At 38.1% G+C, this 16,857-nt stretch overlaps 1 protein-coding gene across 1 annotated transcript in view; it reads left to right on the top strand.

Annotated features, from left to right (window-relative positions):
• The first annotated feature begins 2,070 nt into the window (after window positions 1-2,070).
• ZNF804B (zinc finger protein 804B) overlaps window positions 2,071-16,857 on the top strand; it is a 563,350-nt gene continuing 548,563 nt past the window's right edge. The window contains exon 1 of the mRNA XM_070368787.1: window positions 2,071-2,178. Within this exon, the coding sequence (XP_070224888.1) occupies window positions 2,071-2,178 (108 nt within the window). The remainder of the gene's footprint in view (window positions 2,179-16,857) is intronic.

The raw sequence follows: 16,857 nt of genomic DNA, 5'->3' as shown, positions 1-16,857 counted from the left end.
TAAAAATTTCAAAAGTTCTTCCCAACAAGGTAGTTACAAAATAATTAATTCCTGCAAGATTTACATTGCAATACCTCATTATCAGTAATTTTCAACTTGAAGTTTGAAAGAAATTGGTATTTTCACCTTATATACTAAGTCACTTTCTAGTATGTAAACACTTATAAAACGCTTGAAAGATATTATACGAAACCTTTAAAACGAGAAATACACTTGTGTGTTTCTTAATAAGACATTAAGGATATTGCAATAATATAAACAAAAATCAAGCCTTTATTGGGCAGTTACAGAGGTTATATTCATGGGACTATTTTTAAGAGTTTTATGAGTTACCAAATAGGAGAATTTTAATTTCCTGCTTTCTTTTTTTTACCGGTTTTTGTCTTTTGTAAGAGGTCTTCAGTGTTATCCAGGATGCAGATGGGGATTATGTTAGAAGAGGAGAAAACTGGGGCGAGGCCTGGGTACATTAGCCTTAATCTTGCGATTAATTCCAGTGCTAAGGCAAAAGAGGGGAAAGGGATGACCTTTCCTTTTCGCCCAACACAGATCTGAAGAGGATGAGAGAAATCATCTAGGAAGATCAGCTAGCGGGTGGGGGAGAGGGCTGATACCTGATACCTGATACTGATACCTGACTCTGCAAGAGCCTCCTTCTTCCAGAGCTCATTTCTGCACCAGTCTTTAATTCTCAGTGCGGCTTCCTCCCTGGTGACTTTATTTGCCCTAAACGATACAACGTCCATTAAAAAAAAAAAAAAAAAAAAGCACAAACAAAACAAACCAAACCAAACAAACAAAAAAACAAAAAAACCACAACTTTTTAAGGGTGATTGTTCAAGCTTGTGAAGAAACAAACGGCCTATAAAGAGCAAAAATATCTGCCTCTTTAAGGAAACAAGAAAGACTTGTAAGTGCATGTTTATAACTCTGAAGACAGATAAATAAATGGAGACACACGTATGTGCGTTTCGTTTCTATTCCTTATACAAGTTCTCTATCTAAAACTTACTTCCTCCTCCATCCATTACCTACTGTAGCGCCTCTAATCTGTTTGCCCTATTTGGGGCTGCACAGCACATCCCTACAGCCGGGTGGGGAGCTGTTGCTTTGGCCAGCGCAGCCGTCAGCCGGAGCGCGGAAGAAACGCTGAAGGCGAGCAGGCAGGGAAAGAGTAAAGAAAACGCTCTCCTCCCGCTCAACTCCTCCACCGTGCACACCCCCGCCCCCCCGGCAGGACCCCGCCCCCAGTACAACACAAAGTTGGCCCAGAGACGTAGGGCTGAGAGGGACAGGGGTTCAGGGCTGCTGATGGGATGATGGAGCGGCGCCTCCCGCACCCGGGAGAGCCTCCTGACGCCGCCGCAGCTGTCACCGCCACGCCGAGCCACTGGCGAGCCCCTGGCCTCCCAGGTGGCTCCTAGCCGTCGCGTTGACAGCCCCCACTCACAAGTCTCCGCGTCCCCAACTCCCAGTTCTCACCCCAGCTCCCCCGTCCCTCCCAGCCCCCTTCCCGCCACTGCAGCGGGGGCAGCGATCTGGCGCTCCGAGGATTCCCCGCCACTCTCCCCGCGAAGGCTGCCGCTGCTGCTGATTCGCGGCACCGCAGACACAGCCCGGCCGCGGACGCCCGGGCCAGACCGTGGGGACCCGCGCCTGAGCATCCCCTGAGCGCGCACTGAGTGCGAAGGTGGGGGCGGGAGGGAAAGGGAGGAGGAGTTGCTGGTCATCTAGCGGATCCAGGAAGTTGTCCTTAAAAAATATACATCGTCGATCGGCGGTTGAGCAGCCACCTGGCCAGAGCAGTATGTGGACTGGCTCGCCGGGTTCCCTAAGTGCTCTGTGGCTGCCGCTGCCGCCACCGCCGCCGTCAGAGCAGCTGCTGTCGACAGCAGGAGCCCCGCGCGGGGCAAGGAGCCGGGACGCGCGGACGCAGCGTCCCCTGCTTACTGCTGGCCGCTTCATCTCGGGAGGTGGCAATCACTGTTGCTGCTGAGAAACCAGTCCGCATTTCCGAGGCTGGTCGCCTGGTGAGGAGTTGAGACTCTACACCTCCCGCCCGGAACCCACATGGCTTGTTACCTGGTCATCAGTTCGAGACATCTCAGCAATGGGCACTACCGGGGCATTAAAGGAGTCTTCAGAGGGCCCCTCTGCAAGAATGGATCTCCCTCTCCGGTAACCTGCACACACGCGCGCGCAGACACACACGCGTACCACCATCAGAATTAATATAAATAGAAAGAAATGCTGTCCTGGCATAATAAGGGGGAGATGGGTATCTACCTTGCTCATAAGTATATTGTGTCTGTTTATGCAATTTGTTGAGAGACTTGCACATGAGGGGTGTGGATTTACATGTGTATTTTCAACACAGTCATTAGTATCTCTAGTATTTAGCATGCAACTATTTACTGATTCAGTAAAGTGTGGGCTTGTGAAAGTAGCTCTTGAGTGCTGTGTCAAGTTATGAATCTGCTGATTTGGGCAGTATAGAAAGTTTGAGTGGCACTTCATATCCGTGCTTTGTGAAGTCATCAGTTGGGATTAGTTTAATCATGCTGCACTTACTTTATAAGAAAATAAACTCTTTAAAGATTTTTGCATCAGAGTTCTAGCCAAAGGAAAACTGTTGGATGCCCATATGGTGAAATATAATGTTTCACTATGCAGGTACTTTAAGAAAAGGCAAAGAGTTCTTTGTGAAAATATAAATTAGTTTTTTTGTACTATGTATAGATGGATTGATATGCAAATTGGAGTGACTGCTACTTAGTAAACTATTCAATTTAGTTTAGTATTTGTTTTAGTATTTTTTGTTAAATGATTTTAATCAGAATCTATGGCTTCAGTATATATTTTAGTTCATTCTTAGTATATACTATAGATGAATTTTTTAAGGATTCAAATGTTTTTCCAAAAACATCATGATTTACTTTTTAAAGTTTTGAATTATTAGTAAGCGACTAAGGGTCTAAACTTGAAGAACATTTTTTTCCAGTTTAATGTGAAAAACCAGTACCTTAATGTATAGTTTAAAGAGGGAAAACTGAATTTGTCTGATTTTTATTTTTTGGTACTTTCCATTGGTTTTTAATTCTTCATTAGCATGAATTATTCAAAAACTGCAATATATTATAAAAACCTGTGATTAAAGACTATGTATGATTTGCATGAGAAATCTGAAATCAGAAAGTGCAGGTACCAGAGATATCACTAGGACTCCTGATTATGACTATTTCCTCACATGCTTTCATGCACTGTAAAAAGTAGGTCATTGCAATCCCCCTGCAACTGTTTAGCACTGAGTCAAAAGTGTAAGACAGAATATACTGTTCATATTGGCATTTACAATTCAATCATAGAGTTAGAAGGGTCTTGGAGAGTTTTAGTTGAATAAAGCCCATATTCAGTGTTTCTGAGCAGTTGGTCTGAATCCTTCTTGTTTTTAAGGATTCTCAGGACTAGTTTCTGCAGTCTCAGCAAACCACGGTGTCAGAATCTTCCTTAGAGCAGACTTAAATCCTTCAAACTTTTCTATAAGCTCATTTCATCTAGAAAACCTAGAATGTTCCATCTTCCTCACAGGTATTTTTTTCCACCCTTTGATAAGCTCTGTGGCTGTCTTCCCAAACTCTCTGATTGTAGAAATCCATAGTGCCTTAGGTGTATGTCCCTTAATCACTCAAGGAATAAAGGGAGAATTACTTCATAGTTCTTACATTGTTCAGTTCTATTTAAGTTGGTTAGAATATGAAAGTATTAATCTTCCAAAATCTGAAAGGTTTGCAAAGAAAATTTCTGTTATATGGTCGAAAAGAGTCCTTCCTCTCTCCATACTCCCCATCTCACTATGCTCATTCATTTCCTAGGAGCCTGAATGACCCCATTAGGGACTGGACATATGAATGTGGATATAAGAAAATAGCCCATAATCCACATTGCTCTCCTGGCTGACCAGAGCTCACATCTACAGGACGCTATTATTATTTATTATTGGGCTGGTTTTCACTAAAATACTGATTTATTTACTTTTACCTAGGTGTCACATTTTGACTCACTGGACTGTTCTCTCCAATGTTTACAGTTTACATGTTTGACTATACTTAAATTACATTTGCGTCATTTAAAAATCTCTGAATTAGTCTGTGTATTTCCTAAATCTGATATATTTGGTCTTCTTTTGCATTTTACTATGGAATTCGAATGATTATTTCAAGGTTTGAAAAGTTTCTCACATGAGGTGAGCAGTGCGTGAAAAGTGATATTTATTCATTCTCTGTCACTGGCAGGTTGTTGAGACAAGTCAGATTTTCCTTCACCTTGCATAACATTTAGTCTTTCTCCTTAAGTTGAAATAGGTCACTATCCTCTGGACCCTAGACCCTTGAGAACTTAAGTAACAGTTTCCTGGTCCAGATGAGTTTATATATGCCTTCTTCATGAATGAGTTGTGAAGCATAAAGGTGAAAACTGGTTACACATCATTCTTTTTTTTTTTTTAGTTACTTTCAGGTTAGCAGAAGTATATTGATTTTTTTCATCAGCATAAGTATTGAGTATTTATAAGTATTTATCATCAGCAAACGCACAGATCTATGGTATATAATCATTTATTTTTTATGAAAACATAGCTACTCTGAAGGTATGTTTTTCAAATTTAATGCCCAGAATGGTCTCAAATTGACCTCTGTGTCAATAATTTAGTTATTTCTACTCACTGAAACTCAGCTCATCTGGGACTATGGATTGGGTATTTAACTCATTTTCACTTAGTTCTACAGTAATTTAAATATTGGTTCTTACTTTCTTAATCTGACTGTCTTTCCTATTTTAATCCATGTTTTTCTGTTTTAATAGAGCTGTTTGAAAGTAGCACATAACAGAATCATTGAATAAGATTATTTTATAACTTTGTTTAGAATGGAGAATAGCCACAATTCCTTTTTGATGTAATAAGAGTTTCTTTCTTTGATAGTTCTGATATAAATATACCTGGGTATTATGAATTTAACATTTGAATGTCTTCTAGTTATTTAAAGTAGTTGTATAATTTGTCATGTTAAAATGACGTGTCTGTAGAATCTGAACACATGATGTATTAAACTGACAGTAAAAAGGGGATGCTTATATTTATATACATTTTTATTTCAAAGGATTTCATTTAGAAAACATTGAATCATTACATGGAACTCTTGTAATAAATACTTAATGGGATACTTGAGAAATAAATAAAGCATTTTACCCCTAAACAGTTTTCACAGATCAGTAAACTAAAAATCCTAGAGTGAAATTCAGTTCCTATCATCAAAGTGAAAACATTAAAATGTCTTATCTGTTGCATCTCTCTTCTCTTTGGTGACTTGGCATGAAGAAATAGCTTATTGGTTTTTATCCTAATTAAGATGTGAATACTTGATTTGAGATAGTTTATGTTACTTTAAATACAGGAGATTAGAGAAAAAAATGACAGAGCATCACATAGTGCTTACTGGTAAAAGTCTCCAAGTTTAGAAAATATTATAACTCCCACATTTTAGTATATTTATCTCCCATCATATTCCAAATATATAATAAGATTGAATGATGACTTTAAAAATCACAGATGCACACACACACACACACACGTGCCCGCACATGCCTGCATATATTTATGCATAAATATACAGATACATGGGCTTCCCAGTTGGCGCTAGCTGTAAAGAACCTGACTGCCAATGTAGGAGACAAAAGAGACACAGTTTTATACCTGTGTCAGTATGATTCCTTGGAGGAGGGCGTGGCAACCCACTCCAGTATTATTGCCTGGAGAATCCCCATCCCCATGGACAGAGGAGCCTGGAGGGCTACAGTCCATAGGGTCACACAGAGTCGGACATGACTGAAGCAACTTAGCACACATGCATACAGATACACACTTGTTACCAGTGCTCAAGTACAGGAAGCTACCTATATATTGTAACCTTTACTGTCAGAACTGTTAAAAGTTAAACTTTCTTACAACTCAGGAACTTAAAAGTTCTTCTACCACCATGTTTGAATTCAAATAAACAAGTAATATACTCTAAGTTCAGTTCAGTAGCTCAGTCATGTCTGACTCTTTGCGACCCCATCAATCACAGCACACCAGACCTCCCTGTCCATCGCCAACTCCCAGAGTTCACTGAGACTCATGTCCATCGAGTCAGTGATGCCATCCAGCCATCTCATCCTCTGTCGTCCCTTTCTCCTCCTGCCCCCAATCCCTCCCAGCATCAGAGTCTTTTCCAATGAGGCAACTCTTTGCATGAGGTGGCCAAAGTACTGGAGTTTCAGCTTTAGCATCATTCCTTCCAAAGAAATCCCAGGGCTGATCTCCTTCAGAATGGACTGGTTGGATCTCCTTGCAGTCCAAGGGACTCTCAAGAGTCTTCTCTATGTAGTGTCAAAAATATTTGAATATATTCTTAGCTATCTTAAGTAATGTAAAATACGATATCAAATTTAAGAGTTGTGATAGTTTATTATAGTTTATTTAATCTGTGTGTGAACAATAGTAAGACTGTCATTCAGTTTATCTAGTGATTAAATGTTAACAATAATCATAGTTTTATCTGTGGTACATGGTCAGCTTATTATCATTCTTTGGATGTTGATATATGGCAAAACCAATACAATATTGTAAAGTTAAAAATAAAATAAAATTAAATTAAAAATAATAATAATAAAATAAAACATAAAAAAATGATACTTCTTCAAAAGTACTTATTCCTGGGAACTGTATAGACACCCAGGAATATCTGTTTCTGGGAATATCTGTTGTCTTCCCCTGAAACATTTGATGTGAAGAAAATTCTTGGGATTTTCATCTCAGCGACATATCAGGATCCTTGGATGATGATATTGTTTAATTTTTATCTTGTTTTGTTTAGTGATCTTATTCTAAGTTATATGACTGACTGCATTACCTAATTGAAAGAGGTGATATATAAACAAATGAGCATTTTAAATGGACTAAAAATTTCTATAAAGTTCTCTTTTAAAAATTATCAATGCATATGTGTAAATGAATGAAGTTCTAGTACAGATTAATTACCTCGAGAATGCATTTATTCAGAGAACCCCTTATGAGGAAATGAGTGCAATTATGACCTTGCTTTTTTTAATGACTATAATAATTGTATGTATTTCCATTATGTTTAATAAGTACATGGTGAAACGTATCCAAAAATGTTCTCAAATTGTTGCACTTTTCATGTGCCAAGAGTAATTATGAAGATATGTTCTCCAATAGAGAAGTCACCTGCCTCTTCTTGAATTCATGAATACATATAGTGCCTTTCATATTGAAACTTTCAGATGTTTTCTTTAAGGAAGACGCAGTTAAAATTCTTACACAGCAGGTTTTCTTTGGTATGTCGAATATTGTACTAAGCACTCTCCTTTTCTCTTATAGCCTTTTCAACCCATTTCTTCTCTCCCCCAAGTAAATGATTATAGAAACTTGTAGTTGGCATTTGTGCTTTCCAGAATAACTCTCAACTTTATAGGACTTAATTTATGTTTCTGTAACTTCAGAAAGTTTCTACAATAAGAATCCAATGAGTATTTGAGTGCTATAACTTGTGGCTTTATTAGCTCATACTGAATTTATTTCACAATTATAATTTAATGGGTCAATTTCTTGATTTGTTTCTTTTAGACAAACAATTAATATAAACTCTATTTTTGGTTTATTTCCCATATTTTGGAAACAGAATAAAACATATTTTCATCAGGTGGCTAAATGGGGATGTTATTTAACATAGAACTTAATCATTTGTACTTTTGTTAAAAAAAAGACTTAGTCGTAACTATGAAATCCTTGTTGTGTAAGATTTCACTTATAGACAGAGTTTTCATGTGTTAAATATTAATAGGGCTTGAGATGTCAATATGATTAAAGCTGTACTGAGAGCAAAGATTGAGAAGAGTAATATGTATTTTGAATAACTTTATGAAGTGTGTTTCAGTATGAATTTGGTTTGTTAAACTACACAATGCTAGAATAATTCTTTAGGATACACATACATATTGTGTAGAAAATAATTTGAATCAAAATTGAGATAAAAATGCTACTTTGCTTGAAAATACTTTTGGTTTTAACAGAGTTTTCCAGGTAATTCTTATAAAATGACAAGCAGCAGTCTTATAGATAGATCAGGCTTACTTAGTGGATAAGGTCTAGAGAGAGATATTAAATATTTGATATGCTCTCATAAAATGCAGAGTTATGATGATAATAGGAATATATCAATCACCAAGTTCCAGAGTCTTTCTTGCATTGGAAATGCTTATTGGATATGAAAAGAACCTGTGGAAAGATGAATTACATCATAGTTAGACAGCATTCTCATTTGTAACTAAGACATTATTAGCTTATTGAACACAAGAATGCAAAGGAATATTATATACTATTTAAAATGGAAAGGACTTTTAAAAGTATTCACTACCCATCTTACTTTTCCTAAGATGTATCCCTAATAGCATACATTGAATTAGAAGTGAACACCTCTTTCATTTAAATTTGATACCTAAAATTTAAACATTACCTTCTAAAAAACTGATAATGTAATTTTCCTTGAGAATTAAAGAGAGCTGTATCATGATCTATATTCCCTTCCTTCTTGGACTGTTAGGAAACCTAAAGACCAATCTCTGGCTTCCCAGAGTGATGCTGACCTTCAAAGCAGCATGAGGTTCTCATTCCTACTTACCTCCTATTCCTGGTCTAGCTTTTATTTTTAGTTTATTTTCTGTAACTTTCATTCTTTTACATTTATTGTTTTAATGTATAAAGTTTCTTTTAGATGACTTAAGTCTGTTGTGAAAGCAAGTCAGGCTATAAATAAATAATAAAATATAGACTATCCAACTATCAGGATGCTACTAGACAGCTTTGAATGTGATTCATGGATAGTATGCATTTTATTCATTTGTAGCAAGTATAATTAGAGCTGCCAATTTTTTGCTTTGACAATTGGCAAATTCCTTTTGGCAAGTTTGATTTCACTTTTGTGTGGGTGTAAGAAGCAGAATACAGTTTATTTTGAAAGGAGTACTGCCAATTAGCTTTTTTTTTCTGAACAGTCTTTTACCTCCCTGTTATTCTTCTTGCCATTGATCCTTATTCCTTTCATTAGCATGGTTGCCAGTTTCTTCAACATCTTTTTTGGTTCATGACTAAATGTTGGCATATACTTCTAACGTCAGAGGCATGGGTCTCTGCAAAATTTTAAGAACCACCCCATTCTGTCTGCTCCCCAACTTGAGCATGCATGTCCCTTCTCTGTTCATCAATCACACATAGTAATAATTTTCATCTCTAGCTGAAAATTTAGAGCTTCCATTGCTATTCCCCTGCCCTTTTTCCTACAGTTATGTGCTATGCTGTGCTCAGTTACTCAGTCGTGTCCAACTCTTTGTGACCCCATGGATTGTATCCTGCCAGGCTCCTCTGTCCAAGAGATTCCCCAGGCAGGAATACTGGCTGCTGCTGCTGCTAAGTCGCTTCAGTTGTGTCAGACTCTGTGCGACCCCATAGACGGCAGCCCACCAGGCTCCCCTGTCCCCAGGATTCTCCAGGCAAGAACACTAGAGTGGGTTGACATTTTCTTCTCCAATTCAGGAAAGTGAAAAGTGAAAGTGAAGTCACTCAGTCATGTCTGACTCTTAGCGACCGCATGGACTGCAGCCTACCAGGCTCCTCCGTTCATGGGATTTTCCAGGCAAGAGTACTGGACTGGGTTGCCATTTCCTTCTCCAGAGGATATTCCCAACCCAGGGATTGAACCCAAGTCTTCTGCATCTCCTGCATTGGCAGGCAGATTCTTTACTACTGAGCTATTTGGGAAGCCTTTCCCACTGTTACACAGCAGTTCATTTGTCTCATGTTGCCTCCTCAATAGCAGAAAAATACTGTCAGTTTCTCCCTACATATGATATCCTTTTCAGATCCCCATTTTTCTATGAATAATTTTATTCTGTAACATGTTCCTTGGCAAGCAAAGATGATAGGCATTTCCTCTTTGCGAACGATAAGAATACCATTTTGTAAAGAGAAAGTAACTATTGAGCCCCTTATTGAATGATGGAGAGAATGGAGGAGGCTCCACTGAAATCTGACCCTTCTTGTTAATTTGCTTCACCTGAATATGAAGTCAAGAGACAAGAGGTGTCCATATTACTTACATTCACATTATCTGGACATGTTCGTAGTCCTTGGGTGGTATCTAAGAGTCTTCATGATCTAGCCCCTTTGACATCTTTAGCTTTAACTCTCTTCTTCTGCCTAAGCCTATGGTCCATTCATACTGAAGTACTCAAAATTCTTTACTATGACATGTGTTTATGGACCTTTTCGTCATTGCACATGCTATTCTGTTTGCTATAAATCCTCTCTTTTTTTGCTATCATTTCTTGGGATATGTTTAAATTACTCTATCAAACTGAAAGAGTTGTGTTCTCATGTGAATCTACATGAAATCCCTTATCTCGTGAATCAGGTGCTTCTATTTCAGGCCACAGTCACAGACTTGCTTGTAATCACTGTGTTTATTTGTCTCCATTTCTCCATGAGTTGTGAGATCCTTGAAGTCATGTTTGTCATTTTCTTTATATTCTCAGAGCTGGGCATAGCTTCTGGTTTATTATCGGTTTCAGTAGAAAACAAAAGAATTCCAATCGAAATTTAATTGTTATATATATTCCCTTTGGTCCTTCTGGTAGCTCCAAGAAGAAAATATTTTCTTAGAGCATTGTTTTTCCCCAAGTTAGTTAGAATCTGTTAGAATGCAAACTGTTCTACTGGATTTTGTGGTCAATCTTTCCATGGTGATGCTTCTCACGTTAAATTCTACCAAGATGCTTTGGTCAATTGCCTCAAGTATAATATAATACTTCCTATTATTCCAAATTGCAAAGTGCTTTATTCCATGTAACTGTTTCAGAACATCTTTTGTAAAGGCCACAAGAGGCTGAAGAATGGCTATATATAAATGGATGAAATTCATACCTGAGTTAGTTGAGCCATATTTTTCATTGGCACATGTTTAATAGCTTCTGTGAAATGAATTAGGAAATTGACCGTTAGGAAATTGACCGTTCCCTTCCCATTTAGAAGTGTGTAGTAAGAAGGAAAGATAGTTGTTTTCACACCATTTCTCTCTATCTTGTTCTCATTTTCTTTCTTTTGAAAAAGAGACAATCATTTCCTTGTCACTGGCCACTGTAGCCCTTGAGAAAGCACCATTCTGGAGCAGCTGCAAAGTGGTTGTTGCATAATTGCCTGCCCTCTCCAATGGCTTAAACTTAGCAATCACACAGTTTCCAATAAGGTTTTGCTAGTACTGATACTTTTTTTTGTCTTGGATAAGTCAGGATGTGGTCACTATCTTCAAAAGAATCTTGGACTTTTTTCTAAATAATGAGTTTTAATTAAAATATCCAGCCATTTCAACTAGACATACAGAAAGATAGTAATACTCTCTGGAGTGGAGAGAATCAGGCCTTTCGTATGGTCAGGGTTTTTTTTTTTTTTTTTTTTTTTTACAGTTGTTAACAAATATTTGACTCATTTGTCTTATTTAGAGGATATAAAAATTGGAAGGAATTTTAACAATCTGGGTTAGCCTCCCACTATATACGTTTTAAGATATCATTATGATAGCAGACTAATGACTCCTTAAAGATGCCCACATTATAATCCTTAAAACCTTTGGCTTTAACTTAACATAGCAAAAAAGACTGTGCAGATGTGACTAAATTAAGGATGTTGAGAAAATTTTCCTGGATTATGCAGGTGAACTCAGTAGAATCACAAGGACCTTTATAAGAGGGAGGCAGAAGTGTCAGAGTCAGAGGGAGAGCTTTGAGTTGTTATGCTGCTGGCTTTGAAGATAGAGGAAAAGGCCACAAGTCAAGGAATGCATATGACTTCTTGAAGCAAGAAAAGGCAAGTCAATAGATTCTCCTGTAGAGTCTCCAGAAAAAAATCACAGCCCTGCTAACACCTTGATTTTAGCCTAGTAAGACTTCTGACTTAATAGACTGCTGCTGCTGCTGTTGCTGCTAAGTTGCTTCAGTTGTGTCCAATTCTGTGCCACCCCAGAGACGGCAGCCCACCAGGCTCCTCCATCCCTGGGATTCTCCAGGCAAGAACACTGGAGTGGGTTGCCATTTCCTTCTCCAATGCATGAAAGTGAAAAGTGAAAGTGAAGTTGCTCAGTTGTGTCCGACTCTTAGCAACCCCATGGACTGCAGCCTACCAGGCTCCTCCACCCATGGGATTTTCCAGGCACGAGTACTGGAGTGGGGTGCCATTGCCTTCTCCGGACTTAATAGACTATAAGATAATAAATGTGTTATCTTTTAAGCCTGTAAATTTGTGTTTATTTGTTAGAATAGCCATAGGAAATGAATACAACTACGCTTAACATGGGCAAACATTTCCAGTGGTAGGGTGCCTCTGCTTACCAAAGTGACTGATCCTCTAGTGAGACTGTGTCTCCTTCTGCGCTCCCCCAATGTCTCTCCCTCCTGTTTACTCAGTATTCTTCCTCAGTGTGCCCCTTGGAAACAAAAGGCTAGCTCTACTCTGTCATCTGTATTATATCCTTTCAACTATTCAGAGACAGTTGGTGATTTTTCAGAGGAGGACTGAAAAATTTATGAGAACTAACCTTCTTCATGTATATTACTTGCATTATTTTCTTATTTATTAATTGAATTTTGTGCAACTCAGAATACTTTATTACACTGTTTAATGTAATAGATGTTTTGAAGTACAATATGCTGATGTTTCGGGGAAGGCAATGTCACCCTACTCCAGTACATCCATGGGAAAATCCCATGGATGGAGGAGCTTGGTAGCTGCAGTCCATGGGGTCACTAAGAGTCGGACACAACTGAGTGACTCCACTTTCACTTTTCACTTTCATGAAGAAAAGAAGGAAATGGCAACCCACTCCAGTGTTCTTGCCTGGAGAATCCCAGGGATGGCAGAGCCTGGTGAGCTGCCATCTCTGGGGTCGCACAGAGTCAGACACGACTGAAGCGACTTAGCAGCAGCAGCAGCAGCAGCATTATGCTGATGTTTCTTATATTCTTGAAAGGTGACAATAAAGTTGGTATAATATTATCATATGTTTAGAAAAATATCCACACTTTTAAATCATGTCTATTTTTTTAATAGTTCCCTTTCATACTGTATGAATCCTTTATACAGAAGATAAACTTAAGAGCATGTTTTAAGGCCATTTTTCTTGGTTTGTTGAGTCTTTGATTTAGATATCTGCAAATTTCCTAGGTGATGAAACACATTAGCTTTAAATAAAAAGTAATGGGATGAGTCAAAGTAACAATTATAATTTCAAAAATCTTCAACATTCCTATTGTAGACATAGCAGTATCTAAATAGAAAGTTACTTTTTACATTTTGTATAAATAATAACATAATATATAAATTGTCACAAATTGTTAATGTATAGCTTTTTAATACCCCAGATGTGGATATATTACAATTTCCTGGAAGCATCAAATGTGCCTCTTATCAAGCATCACCCAAACCAAAGGCGACTATTGTCCTAATTGCAGATCATAAACTGCCTTATTTTTTAAAAAATAATATTAGAAAGAGTTGTAGTAAGAAATACATATCCTTGCAGTTCAGCTGACAGCAAATCCTCTTTTTGGGTAGGTATAGGTAACTAGACAATGTTTCAGCTGCTTACTATCCTACTTCACTTTGACTGACACAGCTAACTTGTTAACTATTTGAAATGAACAAAAGAATACTGATCTGGTAAGAATGAATGGATTCATGCTAATACAACACATAGGTCATATCCAGGGTGACATTTGTGAAGTATTTCATTATTTTTCCTTTAATAGTACATGTTGAAATTCAAAGATCTGACCATCATGTAGATTTCAATATCTGTGGTTAGGAATGGCTCTGTAGAATTCTCATTATTCGAGGATATGTGAATTATGTATTTAGTGGCGAGCTAGTAAATGATTAAAGGAAAGAAACCTCTATCTTGGACTTCTCATAAAAAAATGAAATTTATGTGCAAATGATATGTAAACTTTATTACAAAAGTTGTTATAATCTCACACACATGCATAAGGATAAAATACAGGCCTGTGTTGCTATGGAAACAGGATTATTGCCAAGAAGATTATAGATAAAACCCAAACAAACAATGCTCATATTAATCAACCCTAAATTAAATGAAATTAAATATGTTTAAAGAACTGATCATGTATTTTCAATAAAATGTTCAACTTCCAGTATCCATATGCTACATGCTGTGAGTTCAAGAGCTCTGCATGACATTGCTGGAGCAACCTTTAGTGACGATCACTGATGATTTGTTTTCTTATCATTATAGAAGGAAGATTTGTGAAATTGTGTTATAAAGGAAAAGTAATAAACTGCAATAAATTTTCTTTCTGTGTTCCTACCAATAGTAAGTCACTTTGCTGTAAACTTTTTAATAATCATACTCAGTTACATCCTCTGTGATCATCAGGATAGACTCCACCCCTGAAAAGGATAGAGAAAATCAGTTTCCTACAAGAAATGGGACAGGTGGGAAAGCATGCATGCATGTGTGCTCAATCACTAAGTCACGTTCAACTCTTTGCAAACTCATGGACTGTAGCCCACCAGGCTCCTCTGTCCATGGGATTTTCCAAGCAAGAAGACTGGAATGGGTGTCATTTCCTCCTTCAGGGGCTATTCCTGACCCAGGGATCGAATCCATGTCTCCTGCATTAGCAAGGGGATTCTTTTACCACTGAGCCTCCTGGGAATCCCTGAGAAAGCATATCCAGAACAAAATTATAATTGGCATAAACATATTCATAGGGAGTATTACGTGAACTTATATAAGCATCACTGAATCTGAAGACCCTAGAATTAGATCCAATAGACAGTAACTGGAATACAACTTGTGATCTACTTGTGTGACACCAATTTGGGTACATAAAGTTTTAAATTCTTCATTAAGTTGTGAATATAAGGATAGCTCTGAGATTCAGTTTCTGATTATGATTAGCACTGTGTTTGATGCAATATAGGAGGAACCTACAACCTCACAATTTCTTACCAGCCTGTTTGGAAACAACTCACTAATGTTTGATCAGTGGTTTTCATGTTGTTTATATTTTTTCATATATTCTTAGTTCAAAGGAAATCTTTGGAGCCAGGCAAAATAGATGGACGCATGCATGTACACTCAGTCACTTCAGTTGTGTCCAACTCTTTGCGACCCTTTGGACTGTAGCCTGCCAGACTCCTTTGTCCAGGGAATTCTCTAGGAAAGAAGGCTGGAGTGGGTTGTCATGCTCTCCTCCAGGGGATCTTTCCCACCCAGGGATTGAACCCATATCTCCTGTGTCTCCTGCATTGCAGACATATTCTTTACTGCTGAATCACCGGGAAGCCCAAAATAGATGGAACCTTTGGCTAAAGATGGGGGGAAGCTTTGAATGGTGAAAACCTTCTCTTTTTCCTCTGGGCAGGGAAGATACATCTAGGCATGAGCCCTGGGACTTTATGATTTGAATACCACTTAGATGGATCATGAGGGTCAAGTATCTGCTGTTTCCAAAACATAATTAAAATGCATATATCTTATCCAGAGTAACTTAATTAACTATTTGACACATTGCCAGTTAATTCCATCACTAGACATTGATTATCTATTACATTCACTCTAAGTTTGAAGTTTTTATTAAAAAAACATTAAGGTGACTTTGGGATTTCAGGAACACCTTCATGAATAAACTCAAGGAAGCTCAATTTTTTTCCTAGGAGTCCCTGAGCAGACTTCAGAGTCAGTGGGAAATAACCATTGTATGGGACAGAAATCTGGATATAGGAACCTGGTCTGGGAGAAGCCTAAGGTTTCTAGAACTGAAAACAGAAGAACATTTCAATTGGGAAGTCAACATCATTAATTCATTTATTCATCCAATCATGTTTAACAAGTATTGTAAGGGTCTGCTATGTGTCCAACCCTTATTGGCTATGTAGCAAAACTGAAAGATAAATCACACTATCAGAAACGAAGGTATATTTTCCATGCAGCAAATACACTTGAAAGTAGTTCTATCTGCACGCTTTGGTAAGTGACCAAATTCATTTGGATAAAGCATAAGAAAGAAGGTGAGGGAGGCATCTGAATTGTATGAAGAGAGATGATGGTCGGTTGGCCCATGGCACTGAACACTTAGGTCAGAGCTTAAAAGTAATTTTTACCTAGACTGTTCTAAACTTTTATCTGTAGATTTTGCCATTTTGTTCTTTTTGCTTTGTTTTATTTTGGATCTTAGTAAATTTTTTTTGTTTGTTTTCTTTTAGACTTTGACTGCTTATGTGAGACCAAGGGAATGACAGCAGTTGATGCAGGGTTTCTGTGATCCTGCTGATGTCATTGTGGGATGAAGCCTACTAGGCCAGCATTGAAAGTATAATTGGCTGAGGGATGAAGGGATGTGGTAGAGAGAGTTCCTAGAGGAGAGACTGCATCAGAGCACTAGATAGGACTTTGTGTGGGGGTGTGAGGATCTGAGTGCTTCCCTTTCCCTTGGGAAAAGGCATGGTTGGCCACCCTCTTAGAGAAGATGCTGTTTCTATTCTGTGGAGAATCCTCTGTTCTTAGTGGCTAATGCCAGACATTCCCATTTATGTGTGTGTGTGTGTGTGTGTGTGTTCAGTCATGTCCAACTCTTTGTGATGCCATGGATTATATCCTGCCAGGCTTGTCTGTCCATGGGATTCTCCAGGTAAGAATACTGGAGTGGATTGCCATTTCTGTCTTCAGGGATCTT

The sequence above is a fragment of the Bos mutus genome, chromosome 4 (genome assembly GCF_027580195.1).
Source record: "Bos mutus isolate GX-2022 chromosome 4, NWIPB_WYAK_1.1, whole genome shotgun sequence".
Classification (NCBI taxonomy): Eukaryota; Metazoa; Chordata; class Mammalia; order Artiodactyla; family Bovidae; genus Bos; species Bos mutus.
The sequence above is the reverse complement of the archived record's forward strand: the minus strand, read 5'-3'. Positions and strand labels throughout refer to the sequence as shown.